An 18,780-nucleotide genomic window follows, 5' to 3' on the forward strand; every position below is an offset into this window, starting at 1 on the left:
GCTCTCCCTGACAGGTGTGCGGGCCCTGGTGAGCATTTTGCAGAGCTGGTACACACTCTTCACCCCCACTGAGGCTACTAGCATTGTGGCTGCCACCGCTGTATCCCACACCACTATCCTGCGCCTCAGTCTTGACTATCCACAGCGAGAGGAGCTGGCTAGCTGCGCTCGCACGCTGGCCCTACAGTGTGCTATGAAGGATCCACAGAGCTGTGCCCTGTCAGCCCTTACACTCTGTGAGAAAGACCACATCGCCTTTGAGGCAGCCTACCAGATCGCCATTGACGCCGCCACTGGTGGCATGACACATTCGCAACTGTTCACCATTGCCCGCTACATGGAGCTCCGTGGCTACCCGCTACGTGCCTTCAAGTTGGCCTCGCTGGCCATGAGCCATCTCAACCTGGCCTACAACCAGGATACCCATCCAGCCATCAACGATGTGCTCTGGGCGTGCGCCCTCAGCCACTCTCTGGGCAAGAATGAGCTGGCAGCCCTCATCCCCCTGGTGGTGAAGAGTGTGCACTGTGCCACGGTGCTCTCAGACATCTTGAGGCGCTGTACGGTGACGGCGCCAGGCCTGGCCGGCATCCCAGGCCGCCGCAGCTCTGGGAAGCTCATGTCCACCGACAAAGCCCCACTGCGCCAGCTGCTGGATGCCACCATCAATGCCTATATCAACACTACACACTCACGCCTGACACACATCAGCCCTCGCCACTACGGAGAGTTCATTGAGTTTCTGAGCAAGGCTCGGGAGACCTTCCTGCTGCCCCAGGATGGCCACCTGCAGTTTGCCCAATTCATCGACAACCTCAAACAAATCTACAAAGGCAAGAAGAAGCTGATGCTGCTGGTGCGAGAGCGCTTTGGCTGAGAAGGCAAACAGCTCACTGCCGGGGCAGCCTGGGCTCCCAGGTACCACAGGTCAGGCCAAGGACACTGAAACATTTGTCCACCCTGAGAGGACTCTGAGCACCTGTGGCTGAAGCCAAAGCACCACAGAGCTAAGCATGGGAGAGTCCAACTCTAGCCAATATGCCTTCCTTGGCAAAGTTCTCACTATAGCCCACTGTTCCTAAAGGAGCTGGGCCCTGCAGATCGATCAGAAACCCCACAACATGCCACCTCACGCCCCTATATCCTGCGTGTCCTGGGCATTGGCCCGCTCTCCCTTGGCAAACACAGAACACTGTTCCGTCTCAGGGATTGCTTAACCAGAGAAACAGAAGCATTTATGGTACTGTAAATACTATAGTATATGTGTTGCCAATTACATTGTAAAGTTGTAACTATTTATAATTCTGGTTCTAATTTGATGGGTACTTGAAGTAGCTATGGGTGGGAAGATAGGCTTGTTTTCTGAGGAGACACAACCATTTCTCAGGTTTCCCTTGCAGAATAATACAGATTGCAGTGGAAGAGTGGGGGTGGTGGGGAGCACAATGGCCAGTTAGAATAAATCCCAGGTCTAGTCTATGCAGAAACCCCAGCCTGCAGACACAGGGCATCTGTATAGCCCAGTGGTGGGAGAGGGGCAGGGCCAGGACTGGACTAAGACTCTTGCCTCAGAAAGCCACAAGGACAGTAAAGCTCTTGCTCTTGCTATACATAGCCTCTCTAGGAGCCTCTTGAGCTCCTGAGAAATAAGTGCACAGGGGAGGGTGAAGGTCTGGGAGGCCACTGAGCTCATAATATTCATCTACTCTGGTCACCTTTGTGTTAGAGAGTGTCTGGTTTTATCTCTATGTACACGTGTGTATGTATCTGTATGGCTCAGTACACGTGTCTGTGTGCATACCCATCTTGCACATATTATTTATGTGTGTCTGTGTCAAGTCTGGGTCTCTCTGAGTACGTGTCTATGTGCTGGACTGTGGGTTTGTATGTGAGGGTATACACATCTGTGAACATGTAAGGATACGTACCTGTGTGTGTTCTGTCAGTGCATGTTTAGCTGGGGGGGCACACAGATGCATGTGGATAAACATGTCTGCGTTTGTATGCTTGCTCCCCTTTGGTCTTTCTATGTATAACTGTGTGTATTTTGACATTATGTCTGTGAATTTATGTTTGAGAATCTGCATGAATGTGTCCCTTCTCTTTTTTGCCAGATCTCTTTTCCCCATTCCTCTTCATCTCTCTCACCAGCTAAACACGTCCCTCATCTCTTTGCCTCCCTAATTCACCATTTTCTCAGCAAGCTCCTAAGCACCAGTCTCCCTCTACCCTAAGAGTGATTCCTTCAGCTCCACTTCTCTTCTTGCCCTGTACTTGCTTTCTTCCCTTGCCTTTCTACCTCAAGCTTCCTCTGTCTGCCCACTGGTCACTGTTTTGGAGGCTGGGGCTGGAATGCATTTGGCCTTTCCCTTTCCGAGTAGTTTCTACCCCTAGTAGGCAATGCCTGTCTTAGCCCTAGCTGACCTCTGCAGTGTATCATGTTCCTGCTACCTTCCTAACCCCTGTGCTCAGCCTGGAATTGTTATAGGAGGTAGCATGGGCTTTCAGAAGAGTCATCTGGATGCCAGTGTCTTGGTGTTTACTGTTTCATGTTTTAGTTCCGAAGTGGGGGGTGGGGGTGTGATAGGGAAGGGGTGGTATAGCTAGAGTGTGAACTAAGGACCTCTCTGTCTGCTTTATGTTCCTTTCTTTGACAAACTGTCACTTTTTTTTCCCTCCACACTAACCAGTAAGTCGTTTTTGCTGTTTGTGGCTACTTAAGTCTTACCATCCAGCCATGGGCCCCTACAATCTCTCAGCCCAATAGGTTGGTTTAAAAAAAAAAAACAGCAGCCACTCCCATTTCTGTATCACGATTGCGTTTTTTAGCAAGTGTGTGAACTCACAGTGCTTTTCTATGAATAAATCATGGATCACAGAAAATAGCATTTTTCTAAAATCAGAATTGTGTTCTCTCAATAAATGGGGCCCTTCTCTTCTAAACATTGCCCCAGACTGGGACAGGGAACTGGTTGGGCCTCTAGTGCAGTGGGTCCCTAGTGGTCTAAGGAGATGTAGAATGACAAATGAAGAATTTCCTGCCACACCACACCCCTCTCCAGAGCTCACAGGCACCTCAGACCTTGTCCCAGGAGGTAGGTACCACCATGATGGGCAGAAACACCAAAGTCCTGAGAAAATTAGAGGGTATGCTCAGAAAAGAATGCAGAGCAACCCTGTGTACCATAGCACCTTTTGGCTTCAGAGGCCTTCTGGCCTCAAAGATGCAAGTCTAAGTCTCTACTCGAAAGCATCCTAGCCCTCCCCCATCTTTTGGTGTCAAAGCTAAAGTCCTCTCAGCTTCTCCCTGCTCACCTAGATTCCATCTTCCCCAACAGGCCTCTCTAGAATATTCTAGAAATTTCTGTGCCCCTCTCTGATCTATACTCCCCTCCATCCCCAGACACAAAGCTCTGTCAATTTGGCCTTCTATGCTGTGGGGACCCCGTTTCTCTGCAAATGTCACAGCTTCAGCGCTAGGAAGCTTTACCCAACCCCATGTAGCCCTCAGGTTCGGAGAGCTGAGAGCAAGATGGTAGTGAGGGCCCTGACATTGAGTCCTACAGTACATATTCACTGATATCTGAGCTCCTATGAGTTGGAGGAGAAGATACAGAAAGGGGCCCCAGAGAAGCAGAGGCTAAGAAGGAACTGAGGATAAGGGCAAAGATCTTCCACAAATGAAACCATATGTTAGATTCCAACTCTGCAACTTTTATTCTCCTGGAAACAATCAATCATCTTTGTTAGTGGTAGTTGAGGGAAAAGTGTATGCTCAGTTCTGTCGAAGCAGACGTGAGTGTCTATGCACAGCATCCACAAAGGCCCCGACGTGTTCTGGGTCCATGTCAGGGTAAAGTCCATGGCCCAGGTTGGCAATGTAGCGCTGTGGCCCAAAGTCATCCAGCATCTGCTGCACCAGCTGTCCGATCTCCTCCTGGAGGACCAAAAGGGCACTGGCTACAATGGGGCCAGCAAGCCCCTGTACTCCCTACACATAATCGTGACACATACAACATGTAGGTATGTTCCTACTCAGTGTTACGGAGTCATGCAGTCATTAACTCAAAAAAGGTTACTGGATGCTTAGTATGAGCCAGACAACTATAAAAAGAAACTCCTGCTTTCCTAGAGCTCACATGATATGTATAGAGGGACAAACATAAAATAAAGACACACACACATTAATACAACCATATCCACAACCATGGGAGTATACAGACTCACACACACACATAGGGACCCTGGTTACCTCAGATGCATACAGGGCACAGGGGTCCAGGTTGCCCTGCAGGGTCACCGTCTTCCCCACACGTTCCCTGAAAGTAAAGTCAGCGCCATGTTCTGGTGACTGCACATATGGCAGCTGCACCCTCTCCACCTCACCCTTTATCACTCACCGGGCTTTCTCTGGGGCCACTGTCCAGTCGAGCCCAACCACCTCGTAGCCAGCTTGGGCCAGCTCTTCCAGGGCAAAATGTCCATCTTTAGCAAAGATGATCTGAGGGAAAGGACAGATCTCTGAGGCTACAAAGGGCCTTCCTATGCCCAATAACTTATCTTGGCTGCACCTCTGCTGCCCTCCAGTGGTCACTTCAGTCCATACAGGACATACCCAAAAGTTCCACAGGCCCACCTTCACTTATTCCATCCCCATCCTTACCATGGGCACTGGTGCCAGGCCTGCCTGCTGCAGCCTGGCCTTCACCCGCTTGGACACATCACGGATGTAGGGCAGCGCAAACTGACTGAAGAGCTGTGGGCCAAGATGCCCTGCATGGGACTCAAAGAGCTGCAATGCCTACAGTTGGCGGGGGTGGGGGTGGGGGGGTGGATTGGTGAAGAGAAATACATAACACACTAAGTATCTCAGGCCCCACACACAATGTATCTCAATTTTTCCATAGTGACTTTGGACCCTCATACTGCTTAAGCCTGTAAATCCAGTTCCATTCAAAAAGTTTTGCCTTGGGCGCCTGGGTGGCTCAGTTGGTTAAGCGACTGCCTTCGGCTCAGGTCATGATCCTGGAGTCCCGGGATCCAGTCCCGCATCGGGCTCCCTGCTCATCAGGAAGTCTGCTTCTCCCTCTGCCCCTCCCCCCTCTCATGTGCTCTCTCTCACATTCTCTCTCCCTCAAATAAATAAATAAATCTTTAAAAAAAAAAAAAAGTTTTGCCTTCTCCACATTCCAGTGCTAGCTTTGGTCTTTGAACACATAGCATTGCCAATGTCAATGACAAGGTGGACCTAGGTGCTCCAGTCAGATCATTGTAGGCCAAGCTTCTTTCCTGCCTGGCATTAAGACACCTACCTACCCTCCCAGGTGTAAGGAACTCTACTGCTTCTCATTCTTCTAGACCCCAGCCTTTCTCTCTCTCTCAGGACCCACCTGGGCACCAGCGGCCACTTGTCCCACCAGATATGGGACCAAAGCATCAGTGAGGATGCGAAGCAGCTGGTGACTAGCCTGTGGTTTCTGGTAAAGCCAACGCTTGGCCTGAGCCATGGTGCTTGAGCTGCCACCCTCAATCATGTATGTCATCAGAGTCCACTGCAAAAGGATACAAAGAGAATGTCACAGGTGTAGAAGCCAGACTGATACTTCCCTTGTCTACACCAGACCCTGCCAGAGTGATTTCCCCATGCCCAAATCCCTGCCCTGTTCCACATTACCGGGGCACCAGCAAAGCCAATCAGCGGCACACGCCCAGCCAGCCGTTGTCGGGTGAGGGTGATGGCCTGGAACACATAGCCCAGCTCGGAGGTCACTGATGCTGGATCCCGGAGACGTTCTAAGTCCCGCTCTTCTCTTAATGGCTCTGGGAAGCTAGGCCCTTTGCCAGGCACCATAGTCACCTCCATACCCAGTGCCTGGAGGGGAAGAAAATATCTGGATTCCCAACCTGTAACTCTAGGAGGAAAGGCTCTGTTTAGCCCACGCCAAGAAGGAGGAAAAGGAGAATGAAACTTGGCCAAACTCCATCTCTTTCAGCCCAAGTTTTTTCCTCTGTCCAGTGAGGATAAGGACTTATCTTGAGCCTTGATTAGCTTTACCCTTTCTTACCCATCAGGTTTGAGCGGGTACCTGGGGTACAACAAGGATGTCAGAGAAGATGATGGCAGCATCCAGAGGGAAGCGACGCAGTGGCTGTAGGGAATAGAAGACAGGTTACTAGTAGGCAAGCTGAGGGCATAAGTCCCTCCCTTTTTTGTGAAGGCCTCACCTGCAAAGTCAATTCACAGCAGGCCTCCGGGGAGCGACAGGTGCTGAAAAAGTCCTGAGCAGCCCGAGTTTCCCTAAACTCTGCAGACAAAAGAAGAAAAGCAAGGCTCAACCTTTTTTTTTTTTTTTTAAGATTTTATTTATTTGACAGAGAGACAGCAAGAGAGGGAACACAAGCAGGGGGAGTAGGAGAAGGAGAAGCAGGCTCCCCACTGAGCAGGGAGCCCAATGCGGGGCTTGATCCCAGGACCCTGGGACCATGACCTGAGCTGAAGGCAGATTCTTAAAAACAGTCACCCAGGCGCCCCAGGGCTCTCAACCTTAGGGAACCTCTGGATCCCTCCCCTACCCCTCAAAATCTTTTCACCCTCCAGAGTTTCACTTAGATCAGGGGCCCTGACCCTGACCTGGTAAGTAGCGGCCTGCCTGCCGCATGCACCAAACGGGAGTGTAGTCTGTGTCTTCTCCCCAGGCTGCTCGCAGGAACGTGTCATTCTTCAGCTCTGGAAAACCCTGGGATCTGGAGATCAGGAAGGGGGGGGTAGGTGTCAGTAAGCTAGGCCAGGGGTTGGGGGAAGGTCTGGGTTTTTTTGTTTTTTGGTTTTTTTTAAAGATTTTATTTATTTATTTGACAGAGAGAGACACAGTGAGAGAGGGAACACAAGCAGGGGGAGTGGGAGAGGGAGAAGCAGGCTTCCCGCCGAGCAGGGAGCCCGATGCGGGGCTTGATCCCAAGGAGCCTGGGATCATGACCTGAGCCGAAGGCAGACGCTTAACGACTGGGCCACCCAGGCGCCCCATGGCCTGGGTTCTTAAGGCGGATTCATTCCAACACCACTATCTGCCTTCTCCAGCTAGTTCCTAAGCTGTGGCTCCCCGCCCGTTCCACCTCTTCTTTGCCTATCAGATGGTGCACAAGACTAGAAGGGCCCGCGCTGGGGCCTATATCTTCCACACAGCCCCAACTTCCCCCAAGCTCAAAGCCACTGGAGAAACTGGGGGAAGGGCGGAATGAAAGCCCAGTAAGAACTGATCGGGGTCTTTGGACCAGAAAATCTCGGGAACAGGGCCACCAATTGGCTGGTTCGGAAGCTGGTAGATCCCCAGGCTAGGGGACAGTGAATGAGAAAACAGAGAAGACGGTCCCAAAATACGGATCCTAATTGAGGATTAGAAAATCCTGGAGGCATCCCCTAAATGAAAGTCTCTGGAATCCATGGGTGGAGGATTAGGGACTCCAGCGACAGGAGTCGGGTTGGGAGCTCTCCAAAGTGGGGAAAGAGAGGTATAGGGACAGATTCCTGAGATGGAAGACTCAGGTCAGAAGCTACGCAGGCCATACCGCGTGGTGCAGAGAACTCACCCCAACCCGTTTGCCTCCATGATAAGCCTTCGGTAACTGCGAGCACAGTCCCCACTTTAACGTCAACCGGAGCCTGTGAGATCAGGCTCCACCCTTTCCTGGAATGAGCCAAGGCCGCCGCCATGTTGAAAGTCACATGATCAGACACCGGCCTTTAGCTCCGGGGCTGCCCCGGCTGCTGCCTGGAGGACCCCACCCTCCCTCCACCGTAAAGTCCGCTGTAGCGTCGCAGCAACAAACGCCCCGCCCGCCAAGAACTCCGCAAATAACTACCTTACCGTGGCATCAGGAATTTCCTCTCCTCTGATAGCCTGGAAATCCGGAAGTTTCGGCCGAGGCTCATTTTACTCCCCTGCTCCATGATTCTAAGAATCTTATGCCTAGCGACCAGGCAGAGTGGATTAAAGAACCTAACTGTACAGGGAAATGAAATAATTTAATATTTATAATACTGGGGCACCTGGGTGGCTCAATCGGTTAAGTGTGGGACTTGCGATTTCGGCTCAGGTCATGATCTCTTGGGTCCTGAGACTGAGTCTTCAGTGGGACTCCACACTCCTCTGGGAGTCCGCTTGGGATTCTCTCCCTCTGCCGGTACCCCCACTCATGTGTGTGCAGGCACCCCTTTCTCTTTAGAATAAATCTTTAAAAAATATATATTATCTATTAAGAGGCGGGCACCGTAGTAGGTGCAGAAGTTACAGCGGTCATCAAGACAGCCCTTTAAGGAGCTACAGACTAGTGGATCAGCAATCATAATGTTTTAAGAGGAAAAGGCTAGAAGCAGCTAGCAAGGCTCCTTCCTTAACTGGGGAAAGCTGTGGGGGTGTTCCAAGCAGAGGGAACAGCATGTGCAAAGAGAAGATGCAAAAGAACAAATGGCTATTATGGGAACCAGAAGACCAATCTGGTGGAATTAAAGAGGCTAGAGATGTCTTCAGGGTACAGGTCATGCGGGCTCTTGTGAGATTCATTTGTCCACTTTATTCTGTAGTAGCATGGTAGCATACAGATAGGTTGGAGAGAAGGGAAGAGGTCACTATGTTCCCAACTTCCTAGGGAGAAAAAAAAAAAGGAAAACTGTAACAATTACATGGGATCATATATTCTTTCTTTCTTGATAATTTTGATTATTTGAAAACTATATCCCAAAACAAAGTTTCCATCCAAGTGTCCATCAACAGATGAATGGATAAACAACATGTAGTATGTACATAAAATGGAATATTAGTTGACCTGTAAAAAAAAAATTAAGTTCTATTCATGCTATAGTACGGTTGTAATATTATTCTAAGTTAAATAAGACAGACCCAAAAGGACAAATATTATATGGTTCCATTTATGAAATATCTAGAATAGGCTAATTCATAGAAGCAGAAAGTAGATTAGAGTTTACAGAGCAGGCCATGAGGAGTTATTGCTTAAAGAGAAAGCCTTTCTGCTTGGAATGATGCAAAGTTTTGGGAATAGGTAATTGTACTCTTAAAATGGTTAACAACAAATTTACACTTATTTTACCCCAATTTTTAAAAATATATCAAAAACCATTGTACACTTTAAATGGGTGACTTAGATGGAATATGAATTATGTATCAATAAAACTTTTTTAAAGTTGTTTGCAGGGGAGGGCGGGAGACAAAATTTCCTTTTCCTCCATGATTATACTTCACTAACAGCTCCTGTCCATTTTTTTGCCTCCATCCTAGCCAGCCACCTTGGACCTTTCTTCCCACATTGGACCTTTCCTCTCATATGGTTCAGAATTACTGGGAGAAACTGGATAATGACCACCAGTGTCCTAGAATTAGGAGTAACCACCAGGATTAACCCCGAATGACTCAAGATTCCTGTCAGTGGTAGGGCTGAGGAGGGGATTATTCTCCCCCCAAACATTTTAGCAACACTGCCCCTAGGATGAGGAGCTGAGAGGATGTCTATTAGATTTTTAAAGATTCTTCTGGTTGGAGTATGACTCGTGGGGGTGGGAAGGCAAAAAACAGGCCAGAGAACCAGAAAAATGTCTGTTGCAATGATCCAGGCTAGATAGAATGGTGGTTCAATGAGGGTATAAAATGGTGGCAGCAATGAGGATGGACAGGGAGAGATGGATCAGGTAAAGACAACTGAACTTGGCTCTGGTTGGCTCAGCGCGAGGCACATTGGTTTGTAATAAGTTGAAGTATCCGAGTACACAGGGTAATACGGCGGGCGCGCGGGGTGCCCTTAGTCCAGAACTTACGGCGAAGGCTGGCCGAAGGCGGGGCAGAGCGTGGTGGGAAGCTTGGTCAGTCTTCGCGGCGGCGGCTCCCGGAGCCAAACCGCCGCCCCTGGGCTTTCCTTTGCCACTTCACCATGGCAGGCCCAGGGCCGGGCGCGGCTCTAGAGTCCCCGCGGCAGTTGCTGGGCCGCGTGCGCTTCCTGGCAGAGGCAGCGCAGAGCCTCCGCGCCGGACGGCCGCTGCCGGCGGCGCTGGCCTTCGTGCCACGCGAGGTGCTCTACAAGCTTTACAAGGACCCGGCGGGTCCGTCGCGCGTGTTGCTGCCGGTGTGGGAGGCGGAGGGCCTGGGGCTGCGTGTGGGAGCCGCGGGCTCCGCGCCTGGTACCGGCTCCGGGCCCCTCCGCGCTGCCCGGGATAGCATTGAGCTTCGGCGCGGCGCCTGCGTGCGTACTACCGGCGAGGAGCTGTGCAACGGCCACGGGCTCTGGGTGAAGCTAACCAAGGTACTCCCTGGCCTGCCCTGGGCCCCGCAGAAGACTCCCGGCGCCAGGGAAGCCCCAGGCTGTTCCCTTCCCATCCCCAATCTTGAGCTAGCATTGAGTTCCGTGTCCTTTGCCTTGGGCCGGGCAGGGCGGGCAGCTGGGCAGTTCCCTGACGGCGGTGCCCGCCTTGCGCGTCTCGGCAGGAGCAGCTGGCAGAACACCTGGGCGACTGCGGGCTCAACGAAGGCTGGCTGCTGGTGTGCCGACCGGCGGAGGGCGGGGCCCGCCTCGTACCCATCGACACTCCAGACCACCTCCAGCGGCAGCAGCAGCTCTTCGGCGTGGACTACCGACCGGTGCTCAGGTCCTGCAATTGAAGGGGCGAGGCTTGCTGCCGGTTGGTTTGGCCCGGAAGGGTTGGAAACTAGGCGGGCACAGGCCGGGAGGTGGGATATGGAGAGAAGGCAGGGTTAAAGGCAGGAAGGGGCGGGACCTGAATGGGGCTGGGGTGGAGCTTCTGGAGGCACAGTCTGGTGGAGATTGAGCTCTGGATAAAGCTCTCTGGGGGTGTCCCGCTACCCACTGATGTCTCCCCATCCCCTACTCTGTGCCCACAGATGGGAACAGGTGGTGGACTTGACATACTCTCATCGCCTTGGATCAAGGCCCCAGCCAGCCGAGGCATACACGGAAGCTGTACAAAGATTACTGTGAGTGAGCTGGGGTGGGATAGGGAGAAAGAATCTCCAGGTCTGGGCCTGACCTAATTAGGGACTTGGGGTTGCGTAGCTATGTGCCCCCGACGTGGACCTACGAGTGCGACGAGGACCTGATCCACTTCTTGTACGACCACCTGGGCAAGGAGGATGAGAACCTGGGTAGCGTGAAGCAGTATGTGGAGAGCATAGACGTTTCCTCCTACACGGTGGGTGCTGGGACTCCTCCCACCCCAAGCAAGATGTCACTTCTTGCTAGATCCAGAACCCTCACCTTTAGGCCAGGGCCAAGCCTAAATCCCCACAGGCCAGACTCAGTCCAGCACCCCATTTTGGAAGTCCTGTAGGAATCCCTAGACACTTCCCCCATGCCAGCTGTGCTTTTAACCCAGCTCCGTGTGCAGGGAGTGAGGTAAACACTATCTCCACCTCTCTGCCCCTCCCCAGGAGGAGTTCAATGTGTCCTGCCTGACAGACAGCAATGCAGACACCTACTGGGAGAGTGATGGGTCCCAGTGCCAGCACTGGGTACGGCTTACCATGAAAAAGGGCACCATTGTCAAGTGAGTGGGCTCTGAGGTAGGACAGAGTGGGTGGGCCCCATGCTTGTAAGTGTACAGAGATCCGTGTGCATACTCTGACCACCCAGGAAGCTGCTACTCACAGTGGATACCACAGATGACAACTTTATGCCAAAGCGAGTAGTGATCTATGGAGGCGAAGGAGACAACCTGAAGAAGCTGAGTGACGTGAGCATTGATGAGTGAGTTAACAAGCTGGTCTGGGAGGGGAAATGAGGCATGATCCTAGCAATGGGGCCTGGCCCCACTTGGAAGTATAAGGTCAGGTGAGAGCCCAGCAATCCCTGAAGGCAAGGGATATTCAAAGTGCCTCACATCCATCTCCTCAGGACCCTGATCGGGGATGTATGTGTCCTGGAGGACATGACCGTTCACCTTCCAGTCATTGAGATCCGCATCGTCGAGTGCCGAGGTAGGGCTTCGGGCGATAAGGGGGGAAAGGGAATCCCAGTGTATAGATAGTGGCTAGCTGGTAGTGAGTATGGAGAAGAAATGGGCTTGGAGTTGGGATGCGGGTGATAGCTGAACTAAGTCCAAGATGTGAAGCTTTGGACCTGAGCCAGGTAGGAGGCACCAGGTATAGGCCTGCCTTAAAGCCGTAGAAGTGGTTGGGCTCATCTGAAGAGGAAATGAGTTGGGATCCTCAGGCATTCCAATATTAGAGGGATGGATGGAGGAACCGGCAAAGAATATGATAATCAGAGTCAGATGAGTAGAAGGGCATCTCAAAGGTCCCAGGTTTCTAGGGGCTAAAGGTAACAAAAGCCTGAGCATTCAGGAGCCATTCTCAGGTCTGAGGGCCGAGGAGGCAGCTAGTACCCTAAGTAACCTCTCTCTGACTTCTTCCCCCAGATGATGGGATTGATGTGCGTCTTCGAGGGATCAAGATCAAGTCATCTAGACAGCGGGAACTAGGGTTGAATGCAGACCTGTTCCAGCCGACCAGTCTGGTGCGATATCCACGTCTGGAAGGCACTGACCCTGAAGTCCTGTACCGCAGAGCTGTTCTCCTGCAGAGGTGGCTGTGGTCCTGTGCCTGCCCAGCCCTTCCTTCTCCCAATCCTGAACCCTCTTTATCCGTATGAAGGAGGTTCCCCAGGCCCTATACTGTAAGCTGTTCCACTTCAAGAGTGTCAGAGCAGATCCTGGGTCCTGCCTTCTCCCGTCCTCGTGTGTTGGGGAGTGAGGGGGTCTTAAATCCATTCCACCCTCTTTAGTTGCATTATCTTTACCCACTCACCCCAGATTCATAAAGATCCTAGACAGTGTCCTGCACCACCTGGTACCTGCCTGGGACCACACACTGGGCACCTTCAGTGAGATTAAGGTGAGCTTGCCACCCCCCCAGTATTGGTGTCAGCAGTGGGCTCCTCCTTCTGCTCATGCAAGTGTTCTCTTTTCTACATAGTTCTTAAAACCTACTCTAGGCCTGGACCTTTGCTGGGCTCTAGGAACGTAGGAAGAAAGCCAGACACAAATAGTTAAAATGTAGTGTTTGGGATGCCATTCTCCCAGATAGTATGTGAAATATATAAGAGCTGGGGGAGGAGAAGTATCAGCGTAGACAGGGGACGCTGCGAGAAAGGTACTTGCTGGGAGTTGTTAGCTGCTGAGGATAACCGGAGAGCAGCACGCAGGTAGGTGTGTGTATGACTTGGGGATGAGGCTGGGTAGGCAAACAGTGGGCCCTGATAGCAGAGGGCACCATGAGCCAGGCTGTGAAGGAGGTCAGTGGAGGAGGTCAGTCCTAGGTCTGACCTAGCACACTATCACTGTGAAGGAGGTCAGTCCTAGGTCACTGGAGCCATCGGAAAGGTTTTAAGTAGGTAATGACAAAGTTTAATTTTTTTGTTTCAGAAAGCTCCCCCTGGTGGTTGGACTAAGGAAGAAACTGGAAACAAGGAAGGGGGAGTGCGGTGGGGGGGATGGGCTAGGCATGGGCTGGAATTATGGAATTGGGTCCAGGCATAGAGGAAGGTTCCAGAGCCTGGACAGACACTGACTGCCTGCCAGTCTTGCTCTGTCCGCCTCTCTTCACCAGCAAGTGAAGCAGTTCCTGCTGCTGTCACGCCAGAGGCCAGGCCTGGTGGCCCAGTGCCTGCGTGACTCCGAGAGCAGCAAGCCCAGCTTCATGCCACGCCTGTACATCAACCGGCGCCTCGCCATGGAGCATCGTGCCTGCCCCTTAAGGGACCCTGCCTGCAAGAATGCAGTCTTCACCCAGGTCTGGACCACCTGGGGTCGATCGAAGGGAGAATCAGTAAAGGGTCTGGGGACTGGGCCATGAGGGACCTAAGTAAGGTCTTTGGGCCACAGTGGGGCAAGATCTTGACACAGACTTTCCTACAACTCCCTTCCATTTCCCCTGCCCCCAGGTTTATGAAGGCCTCAAGCCCTCCGACAAGTATGAAAAGCCTTTGGACTACAGGTATGGCATGAGGGTGAGGGACTTGTGCTGGGCCCACGTAAACTATACATCCCCGCACACTGCCTCTGGAACCCCTCACCATTACCCCTGTGGCCCCTACTCCTGGCTGGGGTCTGGGCTGGTGAAATGTCCTGAACCCTGACCCAGCATGGTAACAAAGATCCACCCCATCTTACAGGTGGCCCATGCGCTATGACCAGTGGTGGGAGTGTAAATTCATTGCAGAAGGCATCATTGACCAAGGTGAGGCCCTGAGGAAGGATAATGAGGGTCCTGCCCTATTTAGAGTGGTAGAGGCTTCTGGGGTCACAGCTAACCAAGATAGAGGACCTGTTTATTACCTCTTTATGGGGGCTGGGGCTCTTGAGTGCCCCAGCTGAGGGCATCTATCTGTCATTTCAGGGGGTGGTTTTCGGGATAGCCTGGCAGACATGTCAGAAGAGTTGTGCCCTAGCTCAGCAGACACCCCTGTGCCTCTGCCCTTCTTTGTGCGCACAGCCAACCAGGTAATCTCCTATCCCTACTTCTCAAGTTGTTTCTGCTGCTCTTCTCTGCAAACCTCCCAGGTGCTGACCTAGAGAGGGGGCAGAGGAGGGACCAAGTTCCCTGGGGCAGCCTCTGGGCAGACAGGGAAGGAGGAGCAGTCAGAGGGATCATTCAGGGCCTCCGGTGGAAGGTGTGCAGGCAAGTCTTTGGAGAGTCTGGGGCAACAAACTAGGGTCTATTCCACGCCATGCTAATAGCTCTGTCTTGGGAGCAGGGCAATGGCACTGGTGAGGCGCGGGACATGTACGTGCCCAACCCCTCCTGCCGAGACTTTGCCAAATACGAGTGGATCGGACAGCTGATGGGGGCTGCCCTTCGGGGTAAGGAATTCCTGGTGAGTAGCCTAATAATCTCCACCTCCATCAGATCAGCCCGGGCCCTAGAAGGAAGAAGGGCCAGCTAAACCTGGGCAGCCCAAGATGAGAATACAGTAGTATTTGTCCCATAGGTCCTGGCTCTGCCTGGTTTCGTGTGGAAGCAGCTCTCTGGTGAGGAGGTGAGCTGGAGCAAGGACTTCCCAGCTGTGGACTCCGTGCTCGTAAGTAGGGCCTGGACCCGGCATTTCCTCTGCACAGCCCCTGAAAGTCACTGTTCCCCAAGGGTGTCCTGAACCTTCTCTAACCTCACACATGCTCCTTTGCCAATTCCTTCTATTCCCGTGGTTTCAACTACTGTCTTTATTCTGGTGATCCCCAAATCCTTACCTCTAACTCCAGCCTCTTTCCTAAGCCTGGACCCATATATGCATCTGCCTGCTGGACATCTGCCCCAGGATGGCACCTCAGGCTCAGCACAGTCTTCATCACCTCCCCATTCTACTGCCCTCTAGGGCTGTCTCAGAATGGCACCACTGCCCACCCCTCCCCTATGCCAAGGCCCTCAGTGCCATCCTTCACTCCTCCTCCTCCCCCACCTCCTACTTTCTGTCACATCTCCCTCTGGAAACTGTCCACTTCTTCAATCTTCCTGGTTCAGGCCACCTTCCTTTCTGACACTACCACTGACTACAAAGCTGGGGTTCCTATCTCCGTTCTTACCCAAGTGATCTCCAGCAGCCAGAGTAATTCATTTCCTTCCCCTTGTTTAAACCCTTCAGTGGCTCTGCCCTGGGCTTAGGGTAAAATGCAGAACCTGACAAAGCCTTATATGATCTCTGTATCTCTGGCCACTTGGCTCCAGCCAAACAGATTACACAGGTCTCTTGCTCTTTCTACTTGTTCTCAAGGTGTTCTCTGTCCTGACTTCCTTGTGGCCCAGCAAACTCACAGGCATCATTTGGGTCTCAGCTTAGATGCCATTTCTTCCAGGATACCTTCCCTGGCAGCCAAGGCTGGCAAGGTGTTGTCTTGATGCTCTCACAGGCCTTGTTCCGACCCCTCACTGCCCTCATCGCCCACATGGGGACTGCCTTGTCTAGCTGTCTCTCCCACTTCCCTGTCAGCATCTTGAGAGAAAACAAGGACAGTCTTCACAATGAAAGGCCAACCTCCTTGCCTCTCTCCAACCCCCAGGTGAAGCTCTTGGAAGTGATGGAAGGCATGGACAAGGAGACATTTGAGTTCAAATTTGGGAAGGAGCTAACATTCACCACTGTACTGAGTGATCAGCAAGTAGTAGAGTTGATCCCTGGGGGTGCAGGCATCGTGGTGGGATACGAGGACCGTTCCCGTTTCATCCAACTGGTGCAGAAGACCCGGCTCGAAGAGAGCAAGGAGCAGGTACTACCCAGAGGCTGGCAGAACAGAGAGTTTTGCACAGCTCCTAATAGGCAGAGCCCAGCCTGATAGGCCACCAGTACCCGATCACAAGAACTCTGGCCCCACCGTTCCTCTGCTCCACAGTCCTACTTCTCAGTGGGGTTCAGAGATGGCCCCCAGTGCTGAACAAAGATCATGTCCCCCATTATCTCTGTGAGTGGAGGCCAAGTACCCCACCACACACTGACTCGGGAGCTGTAACTCCTTTCCTAGCCAGGCCTTTCCCTCCCTCCCCAGCTGGCAGCCATGCAGGCAGGTCTGCTGAAGGTGGTGCCGCAGGCTGTGCTGGACTTGCTGACCTGGCAGGAACTGGAAAAGAAGGTGTGCGGGGACCCAGAGGTCACTGTGGACGCTCTGCGCAAGCTCAGTGAGTGTGGGGCAGGGAAGTGCAGGGCTGGGGGCTTAAGGACTAGGTAGGTTGGGACCTAAGAATGAATCTGCCCGCATCCCCAGCCCGGTTTGAGGACTTTGAGCCATCAGACACTCGGGTGCAGTATTTCTGGGAAGCACTGAACAACTTCACCAACGGTGAGTGGAAGAGGGGAGAGTGATGCCTGGGCTCGGATTCCACTTGTGGGATACCGAGGCAGGGCAGAAGTTGTGGACACCCCCCACCCTCCCTACCCACCCCCCTGTCAGCGCAGACCCTGATTTCCTTCTCTGTCCAGAGGATCGGAGCCGCTTCCTGCGCTTTGTCACTGGCCGCAGCCGGCTACCAGCACGGATCTACATCTACCCAGACAAACTGGGGTGAGTGGGGCCATAGCCGGGCGGGGCTTGCTTGCCAAAGGGGCTGTGGCTGGCTCTGCCTTCTCCCCACACACTCACACGTCAGACCCCTACCCTTTGTCCCTACAATTCTTCCTAATCTGTGGCCCGTCCATGCCCCCAGCTACGAAACCACAGACGCACTGCCAGAGTCTTCCACTTGTTCCAGCACCCTCTTCCTACCACACTACGCCAGGTGGGTCTTCTAGGCTGGAGCCTAGAGAGTGGGGAGTGGGGGAAGGAGCGGCATCCTAGGATGGAGGAGGACTTCGAGTACTGAAGTGCACGAACTGGAGTCCCCTTGCCCCTAGCCCGTGTGCACTGGCCCTGGTGGTGATGGAAGGCCTCTGCACCTGGCGCTGACCACATCCCTGTCTCCCTCAGTGCCAAGGTGTGCGAGGAGAAGCTCCGCTATGCCGCATACAACTGCGTGGCCATTGACACCGACATGAGCCCTTGGGAAGAGTGAGGCGGCGCCAGGGGGCAGCCTCGGGCCAGCGGGACTGGGCCTGCACAGGTCCCACTAGGAGGCGCACAGGGTAAAGACACAGTCCCTGGACCTGTTGGGGTCTGCGCGCTCCTGACCTGAGCTGGCTCTCTCCGAAAGACAGTACACCCCTGTATCTGGTTGGAGTGGGGGCGGTTGACTGACCCTGGTGGCCCAGCCCCGCAGACCCACAAGCCCTATGCGTGCTCGGGCTTGCTTCCCGAGTTATTTAGCCTCTGTGAGAGGGAATCTTCCCACAAGCCCAGCACAAGCTGCCAGGCCTGAGCTACTTGAAGGGGGCCTTCTAGCTCCCCACCCCATGGACTTTACTTCAGGGTTTGGTTGCTTTTTGTTTTTTGGGGGGTTTGGGGGGTGTTTTGTTTTGTTTTGTTTTTTCGGCTCCTCCTTTTTTCTCCTTGTTTTTCTCTGGCTTCAGCCTGGATTCAAAGCTAAAACCTCTGGAAGGTAGTGGAGGCTCCTCCCCAGACAAGGCATCAGGGATAGATAGAGAGTAATGGCCATCCTCTTTGGTCACCTGCCCCAAGAATGAAGCAGCAGCTGAGCACCTTCTCCCTCACATACTTATCTTTTCCTCCTCTCCCTCCATACCCAAAATGTGAGCTCTGCCCTTCCTCCAACCCAGTCTTAACTGACAAAGTGCCACCACCTTCCCTGGCTCAGAACCTACATCTACTCAACATTAAATCTTTACTACCACCACCATCACACCATATTCAACCCTTATGCATCACCTCCAGGCTGATTCCCCATCTGCTGTGTCATCCCCAAGATGGTGCAAGGTTAAGGCCAGTTATGTCCTTTCTGAAGTCTTCAGTAGCTCCCTTTCACCCAATCAAAGCCTAGACTTTAAACCTGCTCCTAAGTCTTAACGCAGGTCCCTGCCCTAGTCCTCCCTCCCTTAAGGGCCTCCATGACACTCCATCAAAGAAGGTCTTACACATGGGAAAGTTTAATAAATGGATGTATTCATTCCTTCAGAATGTGTTTATTGGGCTACTGGGGAATGGCAGGGAAGGTTCTTCTAGGACTTTAGGGACCTGGGCTGGAAGCCAGGGAGATTGTGTGTCAAGTGGGAGTGGTGGGTCTTCACAGTGACAGGCATTAAATCTGAAGCTGAGCAGGGAAATAAGGGTGCTACTATGGGGAGAGGTGGTTCACAGAGCCTGGCCTGGCATCTTCTGGGATGGGT

At 52.7% G+C, this 18,780-nt stretch overlaps 3 protein-coding genes across 5 annotated transcripts in view; 2 read left to right on the forward strand and 1 right to left on the reverse strand.

Annotated features, from left to right (window-relative positions):
- Positions 1-2,543, forward strand: part of ZSWIM5 (zinc finger SWIM-type containing 5) — a 214,732-nt gene extending 212,189 nt beyond the window's left edge. Inside the window, exon 14 of the mRNA XM_088022453.1 lies at positions 15-2,543. Coding sequence (XP_087878579.1) covers positions 15-877 — 863 coding nt within the window. The 3' untranslated portion in view covers positions 878-2,543. The remainder of the gene's footprint in view (positions 1-14) is intronic.
- Positions 2,544-3,693: 1,150 nt separating this feature from the next.
- Positions 3,694-9,994, reverse strand: UROD (uroporphyrinogen decarboxylase). Of its 2 annotated transcripts, XM_028123335.2 has the most exons (11): positions 9,827-9,994; positions 7,866-8,642; positions 6,632-6,744; positions 6,226-6,305; positions 6,087-6,149; positions 5,675-5,872; positions 5,391-5,552; positions 4,664-4,801; positions 4,401-4,501; positions 4,253-4,319; positions 3,694-3,937 (listed from the first exon to the last, which is right to left on the reverse strand). In XM_028123335.2, exons 2-11 carry the CDS (start codon positions 7,946-7,948, stop codon positions 3,776-3,778), a joined length of 1,167 nt encoding a protein of 388 aa, XP_027979136.1. In that variant the 5' UTR covers positions 7,949-8,642; positions 9,827-9,994; the 3' UTR covers positions 3,694-3,775. The 2 variants fall into 2 exon arrangements, with proteins under 2 accessions (XP_027979136.1, XP_027979137.1); XM_028123336.2 differs by lacking the exons at positions 7,866-8,642; positions 9,827-9,994 and adding an exon at positions 7,588-7,775.
- Positions 9,844-18,571, forward strand: HECTD3 (HECT domain E3 ubiquitin protein ligase 3). 2 transcript variants are annotated; one of them, XM_088022454.1, is made up of 21 exons: positions 9,844-10,308; positions 10,491-10,651; positions 10,905-10,997; positions 11,077-11,212; positions 11,451-11,566; positions 11,653-11,766; positions 11,914-11,996; positions 12,437-12,602; positions 12,830-12,911; positions 13,626-13,808; positions 13,960-14,012; positions 14,191-14,255; positions 14,415-14,518; positions 14,773-14,892; positions 15,007-15,096; positions 16,070-16,276; positions 16,553-16,682; positions 16,769-16,843; positions 16,955-17,065; positions 17,208-17,279; positions 17,468-18,571. In XM_088022454.1, the coding sequence occupies exons 1-21, from the start codon at positions 9,940-9,942 to the stop codon at positions 17,533-17,535; spliced, it is 2,598 nt and encodes an 865-aa protein (XP_087878580.1). In that variant the 5' UTR covers positions 9,844-9,939; the 3' UTR covers positions 17,536-18,571. The 2 variants fall into 2 exon arrangements, with proteins under 2 accessions (XP_087878580.1, XP_027979135.1); XM_028123334.2 differs by having other exon boundaries at positions 16,984-17,065.
- The last annotated feature ends 209 nt before the right edge of the window (positions 18,572-18,780 follow it).

This window comes from Eumetopias jubatus, unplaced genomic scaffold (genome assembly GCF_037043125.1).
Source record: "Eumetopias jubatus isolate StellerSeaLion01/CBP00866 unplaced genomic scaffold, mEumJub1_p1.0 scaffold_4, whole genome shotgun sequence".
NCBI classification, from domain to species: Eukaryota; Metazoa; Chordata; class Mammalia; order Carnivora; family Otariidae; genus Eumetopias; species Eumetopias jubatus.